This window comes from Phaethon lepturus, unplaced genomic scaffold, assembly GCF_000687285.1.
Source record: "Phaethon lepturus isolate BGI_N335 unplaced genomic scaffold, ASM68728v1 scaffold15711, whole genome shotgun sequence".
In the NCBI taxonomy this organism is placed as follows: domain Eukaryota; kingdom Metazoa; phylum Chordata; class Aves; order Phaethontiformes; family Phaethontidae; genus Phaethon; species Phaethon lepturus.
Genome location: NW_010518564.1, coordinates 5,624 through 13,188, shown reverse-complemented (window position 1 = coordinate 13,188; position 7,565 = coordinate 5,624). Strand labels below are relative to the sequence as shown.

General features: G+C 42.0%; 1 protein-coding gene across 1 annotated transcript; it reads right to left on the bottom strand.

Moving 5' to 3' along the window:
* Positions 1–2,571: 2,571 nt before the first annotated feature.
* LOC104616200 (gap junction beta-6 protein) lies at positions 2,572–3,723 on the bottom strand. The gene has a single exon (XM_010296777.1). The coding sequence runs from the start codon at positions 3,705–3,707 to the stop codon at positions 2,916–2,918; it is 792 nt and encodes a 263-aa protein (XP_010295079.1). The 5' UTR covers positions 3,708–3,723; the 3' UTR covers positions 2,572–2,915.
* Positions 3,724–7,565: the final 3,842 nt, after the last annotated feature.

Here is a 7,565-nt window from a genome sequence, read left to right as displayed (position 1 = left end):
TTTCCAACCTAGTGATTCTGTGATTCTGTTTCAGATAAAGGAGAGTGTCTGTAATTAGGGTTGCACATAGTATGATGAGAAACATCCCAGCCAAACACATATCAGTCACAACTGGTCTTGCCTGCTGAGTCAATGACTTAGCACTAATGGAGCCTTGGACAAGGTCCGGCTCTTTGATTTACTGCCACCCTTGGCATAGGTTGGACAGGGACTGGCACGTTTGTTCCTGACCCGTCTGGCTGCCAGAACACCCCGGCAGCGGGATGGTGTTGCTTGACTGCACCTTACCAGGTCCTGGAACCGCACAGGGCACGTCCAGCCAGCCCAAAGCCACATACAGCACGGCCACACACAAAGGACCACGTACGCCCAATTTCTTAGCTTAACTTTGCCCACTTATCCAGGCTTAAAATAACAACAGATGTGGAACTAATTTTCTAGAAAAATCCAAATGCTTGAATAAAAACCATTTTGAAAACTTGTAAGCAGGAAATGAAAGTACCATATAGAGAGCTATTGTCACATTCAGCAGGCCTGCGCTTTATCATAGACCAAGAAAAAATACTCCTCCTCCATTTTAGGGAAGTATATCTACCTTAAGGTGTTTTCCAGGATTATTGACATTTAGCACAGGGCTCTTTCAATTTGATCCCTAAATGTGGTGAGACATGATCAGGCATAAAGATTAACAATCTCTGTTCGTATTCCCTGTGTGGTATGTGATTCGCAGCATGCCCTGGATGGAAGTCCATAGCTCGAGTTGCACCATGGAACACAGTTCTGGAACAGACGTAAGCTATGTCTCCACACCTTGGGACCAGCACAATTGGAGGCCTGAGCCCTTGCTGTTTGCCCCTGGGCAGACTGGGGGGGACGCGGTGAGGTACAGCCTGAGCACCCACCTTCCTGATCCTAAGCAGCTCCATTAAGTAAAGGTTTAAACCATTGCCATAGCAGGAGGTGGAGCCTGGAGATGGAGCCATGATGAGGCCACCAGGAACAACACCTACAAAGGCGAACTTTTGTAGCACTTTTCACTTCTGCTTGTATTTTCAGTCTGCAGAGAGAACAATACAAGCACATTAATACACAGTTTTGTGTATTTTTTCCTCGAGCTTGCTGGTAGACACATTCAGAAGACTAGCAGCAATTTCTTTTCACACCACCAATTAAAAAAGAAAATGTGCTGTGAAGGCAGGAAAGATCAGGAGTTCACCAGCAGAAGAGAATAGATAAATGACAGGGCTCAGCTAAGGCCCTCACACAGGGACACAGCTAATGGTAGGTATTTTCTCTCTCCTGTTGCTTGTGCAAGAAGCCTGTTAGGGTTCTCCTGGTCATACATAAAACAACCAACCCAAATCCACTTACAGCATGGACACACAAAGCTGTGCCAGCACCTGTAAGACAAAGTGTGATACAACAGCAGGAGGAAAACCGCACCAAGTGTAATCTCTGCTCCTAGGGATACCAGCTCTGTTACACCCCTTGAAAGAGCAGCTCCATGATACAAAAACAAAGCAGCTAATCCATTTGCACTGGTGCACAAAAATAACAAAAACAAAAGAGCAACTCTGCCTAGGTCAGTGTGTCTGTGACATTTTTAGCGCGGTGAGAAGTGATCCAAAATAGGATACACACACAAGACACTGTAGCTAGGGTTGTGCTACACCCACCTCTTTGACCTTCAGGATCCCCTGTTTCTAGCAGCATACCTCTCCCACAAGCATAGTCCCATGTACTCAAGAGTTCCTCCATTGGAGTATGGACAACAGAATCAGGGCATTAGCGCTGCTGGCTGGGAATGAGGGGTGTGTATGGGCTACGTGCACTTTGGGTGTAAAGTACCTGCTTGAACAGTTTTTCACAGGCACTTGCCCTGCTTAAGATCTCACTAGCATTCACATATAGACTCCCACTTCATTGAGAAAGGTTAAAGTGTTTGCATTTTATTGAGAAGACTTGTTCCGTTTCCAGTTATACTTTTCAGTGTCCTTCAAAACAAAGAGCCCCCAGTTTCTTAACAGCACCATCAGTCTACCACAAAAAAAAGCAAATCAAAACCAAAAAAGTTCTGTGATGTGATATAACATAAAGACACAAATACAGCAAATACATCAGACAAACATTTACATAAGGTTATGTATGTTGCTATAAAACTGGTGGTATGCAGTTAAAAGAATCAATAAGATTACCAGGTCTACTAGAGGCTTAAAGCAAGTCTGCTTAGGCTGTATCTATATTGTCATGCTGGTTTTAGACATGACTTGGCACTCAGGACCTAGCTGCCTGGGGTGGGCTTTCACACAACTTCCTCTACAGCCAGCAGTGCGTATGCAAGCGTCTCAAGCTACATGTCCAGACTCAAGCAGCACTTGCAAAGCTGTGAAGACGTAGCCTATCGCTGTCTCCTCACTATGAATATAGTAATACAGGTTTCATCTGCATATGCCTGGTTATGAAACAAAACCGTCAGTTGTGTACTATAACACCTTAAGTAACATGGAATCTTAGATTTAGAAAAATATTTTGTCAGTTCACAAGTAAAAACTATCACTATTACAAAACATCTTGTAATACTAGAGTACATAGCTTGGAAAGAATTTTGTTCTTATTGCTGTTGCACGTAGTTTTCAGGTGCTGTGTCAGCATGAAGGTATTAGTGGGTTTCCCACTTGTCATAGTCAGCTTGTAAGGGTAACTCATAGGAAGATACACTTTCCTATTTAATCCTCATGCAATTTTCACATCTGTAGGCTGCCCTGACTTTTTTCAGACATCTGCATAACTGACACCTGACACTATGTATCAAAGTCTCACACAACTTAAATTGTTTCATATAACAAATTTCACTTGCAGCCTTTAAACAAAGAACATTCACTCCAAAAAGAGTGAACACTAGCATTGACACCACCTTAGCTACTTGAAAATCCTATAACTGTGTTCTGACAGCTATCAGATATTAACTCGTTCATTTCATTTTGTTTGGTTTCTTCCTTATTTTCATGGTTGGGATGATGTTTTGGATTTCCAGCTTTTTTAGACCTTCTGAGGAAAAATTTTGTCAGTAAGTAACACAATTCAGCCACATTTAGAAGAATGCAAATGCTGGACACAGCAATCATGAAAATAGTAAAAACCGTCTTTTCAGTAGGTCGAGAAACAAAGCAGTCTACTGTGTTGGGGCAGGGCCAAGCATTACACTTCATTAAGCGAGGCATTCGGAACCCATCGTACATGAAATAAAATGCATACATGAAGACTGCTTCAAAGATCAATCTGAAGAAGATGCTGCTAGTGTACGTCCACCACAAGGAGCCCTCAATACGAAACCTCTGTTTTCTGATTTCTTCAATGTCCTTGTATTCGCATTTCTGGTCTCCCTTTCTGAACTGCCTTTTCTTCTCATGCCTTCTGTAAGCTACATGCATGGCCACCAGCAACGCAGGTGTGGAAACAAAGATCAGCTGCAGGGCCCAGAGCCTGATGTGAGAGATGGGGAAAAAGTGATCATAGCAAACATTCTTGCAACCAGGTTGCAGAGTGTTGCAGATAAAGTCATCTTGTTCATCCCCCCAGACTCTCTCTGCAGCCACAACCAGGATCATGATACGGAATATGAACAGGACTGTGAGCCATATCTTCCCGATGCTGGTGGAGTGCTTATTTACACCTCCTAAAATGGTATGCAGAGCTCCCCAATCCATTGTCTTGTTTTAATCGTCTGACCTAAGACAAGACAAAAACAAAACTAAGATTAACCAAGACGGGAATCAAATACCATCAAGCATGTGATATAAAATAAAGGCAATATCATATAATTGCAGCATATCCATTGCCTGTGGTAACTGTTTGTTGACGCAGTGGGCTTACCGATAAGCAGTCACAAATAATCTAATCTCTTATCAGCAGGTAGTATTTCATTACTTGATTACACACGTGGTATCACATTCATTCGACTGAAAACATTAAGTAGGAAAAACAGACAGGGGAAATTGATGAAAACAGCCTTAAATTAAAAGCTACAACTTCCAGTAGCCTGATAACAGTAACAAAAGAATACAAGATGACATCATATAAAAGTAAGTTAAGTATTATGTTAAAAAATAGTCTTAAGACAGCTAGAATTCCTATATAAATTAAGGAAAGTTGGCCCATCTTTAGCTTTACAGTGTAAACAATGTTTTCATGAGTACATTCCAGCAATAAAGACAGACCTTGAGGAACTGCTGCTGATGGTTTGCACCTTCCATGAACAGGTCTGGATAACCTGCATTCATAAATTTAAAAAAATACAACTGTAGGGCTTTATTGTTAGTTGTAGCAAGGTCCACAATAGCTTGAGGCAAAGAAGGTGAAGTCTTGATCATTATCCATCTCAAATTCAATGTTTAAAATCAGTGCTTAAAGATTCATCCCAAAACTGCAATCCTCACCACTAACTACAAAGAGAGCCTAGGCTAACTAGACAAAGATTCCTTCATTCTCAAGGCCTGTCAGCTGACTCCACCCCTCTTAACACAGATTGAATTACTCCTAGAATAGGGGAGGCATTTCAGAGGCTGGGAGAGTACTAAAATCACTATTTGAAGAGTTCAGACAGGCCAGCAGCTCCGACTTTTCAACAGAAGCATAGAGTTTCCAGTAGGTGAGGTTCAAAGTACTATGACTGTAATGAATTAAAGGATTTCACCTTTGTGTCCCACATACCTCATAGCCCACCACAATTCCCTGGGTTTGCTCAGCTTCCACAAATAGCAGCAGCCTTTCACAGAGAGCATTCAGAGGCATTTCAGCCCACCTGCCCTCACCCCTCCACTTCAGATGGATTTATGGAAAGTTAGTTTGCAAGCTACTCTGAAATCAAGAAACCAGCAATTCCTGTGCCTATCAGCCAGGACCCTAAAAGTGCTCACAGATCTCTTTGCTCTGAAATTCCTCATGAAGGTTTCTATTTCTCAACTTTGTTAATCCGTTTCTACCAGGGAGGCCATCTTTCTTAGGCATTTACAGCACAGGGCACCAATAAGCAAAATGGCATTTTCCAGGTTTCTAGAGAAGAGCAGCCACTGGCGCAAAGGCCATAATATCCATCACGTGACAGATTTTTTTTTTTTTAAAGGTTTTCCCAACTCTGAGCTGGGTCACATTGCACGAGGAAGTATATGAAGACATTTCTTTGCAGTTGTCTTCCACTTTACACTCCCATTCTGAGTAATGTCAAAAAACCTTTCTGCTTTACAGCAGAATTATGTATGATCATTAAGTCACATGCAATAATACAGAGCATCAGTCAAAGTACACCACCGCTCAGGGAAAATGAAGACATTTAATTGTTACATGAATACAAAGTTGTTTTTTCTTCTCCAGTTATTGGAATGTAAGGGTAATCTCCCTTTACTGGTTCCATGAACTACATTTCCCTCAGATCATGCTGGTTGACTGTGTGGGGTTATACTTCAGGAAGTAAAAACCAAGGCAGGGGGAACCCAAGATTTTCTCTGGATTGGAGAAAACCTTTCCTGAGCCTCCTTCAGGATGCAGAATCTATGTGGGCTATTACCTCTGCATCTGTCTGAAAACGGTCCTGGAAGCAGAGTTACCATACTATCCTGCTAGGTTATTTTTCCAAGAAGAAACTTCATTTTTCACTAATATATAGATATAGAGAAAGTCTCCATAGGTTAACAACCCTATGAGGGCACTGGAAAGACCGTTAGTACCAGAGATACGTACAAAACATACTAGCCAGATTTTCAAATACTTGTTTCCACCCCTTTTTCTGCCATCTGATTTTTCATCAAGCAGATCAGCCTTTGTTTCAGGATTTGCTTTGGCAATCATTGTATGTTAAACAGAGTAACAGTTACAACTTTATTAGTGTTTTTATTAGTGTTCTCTGTTACTATTACACACACATTGCAATTACAGTACTTATAAAATGACACTACAATTAAGTACTATGACTAGAAATACTTATGCACAGTTGAATACAAATCCTGTAGAAAACTGGCACCATGTAAACTGTGGTATTACACACATCATTCACCCATCCTTTAATTCCAGACTCCTTGCACTTCTCTCAGTCATTGTTCCTTCTTCTCCCTGCCTGTCAGCCATGTGGGAAGTAGAACCTGTGTATCCCCTCCTCATAAGCCCTTATGCTTCACCTCTCACTCTACACCAGTACTGCTGCCTTTGTGTTATCACAACTTCACAAGGATTTGTTTCCACAAGCAATCACTCCTTTGTCTCCCTGTGCAGAAGGGGATTCAAAACATGAGTGCCTCAGGGTGTAGTTAAAGGGCACCTTGTCTTCAGTGGCAAAGTTAGCTCAAAGATGCTTCCCCACCATTTGCTCCTGAGGTCACAGTGCAGTTCTCCACCTCCTGCAACTTTGTGGGGGTGCATTATAAACCAGGTGGCTTGTTCAAAGTTATTCCCAGTACTAGTATGTTTTGTTTCTTTTAAACTTGATCCATTTCACCAATCTGCTTTACAGCACAGACCCACAAAGCATCTGAAAAGCACAACTTCATTTAGAGAAAAAACAGGCTACAAATTGCAAAGCAGGAGTAAGAATGAGCAGTCAGTGGAGAAGAAGAGTTGGCAAAGCTTTATTGCAGAGGACAACACACTGTGAAACTACACTCTTCATCTGACTTACCCCATCTCCTTTGAGAGTATTTTGTGCTTGCTAAGCCAAAACATGGTGCTTCAATTCTAGCAAAAGCATGTCTGCACCTGGATCGATGTAGAAAAAGCCACCACAGTTTGGAGAGGCAGCCTTTCACCCTGAGTCCCCTAGTGAGATTTCTTCTCCTTTCCAAAAAAACCCCTTTGTCTTTTATACCTGCCCAAACCCTCCCCCTTCACCATTCCCACCTACCTTCCCAAATGCTTCAACTATCTTCAGCTCTCCCTGTCACCATCCCCTATTATCCCTGCTGCTTGCCAAGCTAGTCACCAACCTTTGCCCCTTCTTGCTGTGCCCTCATGGCCTCCCAGGCTTGTTTTTATGCTGGTGGAAAGTCATATGACTTCTGGGACACTCCAGAGATTGATACAGGCACTGATCAGATACCAGTAAAGTCTCACTATCTTCTCCCTGGCACAGTTAAGATTGTAAGGCCATATTAAGGCAGCCTGAATTCCACCCAAACACTTTGGCCCCAACGTTTCCTACTAGCTGGCTTTAAACAACTCTTAATCAATTTAGAGGATCTAAAGAAGGCAATTCAGAGACTGCTGAAGTGCCCACCTCTCCAATAAACAGACACAGTGGCCTAAGCAGAATTTAAGTTAACCAAGTATGGTCCTTCACACTATTAAGCCATCAGTGCAGACCACTCCAGCTAAACATCAAGTTTGGGCTATATGTACTGATGCGATGGCTCATTTACTCCTAACTTACTCAAAAGCTAGGATGTTGATTCATGATCATAGGTTATCTTTCTTCCAGATACTAGTAAAAAGGTCTTAAAAGCAAGTAAGTAAAATATTAACTGCCTTGCTGACCAAAGGAGAAGAAAGCAAGAAAGCTACTTCCCTTTAATGAGTACTAA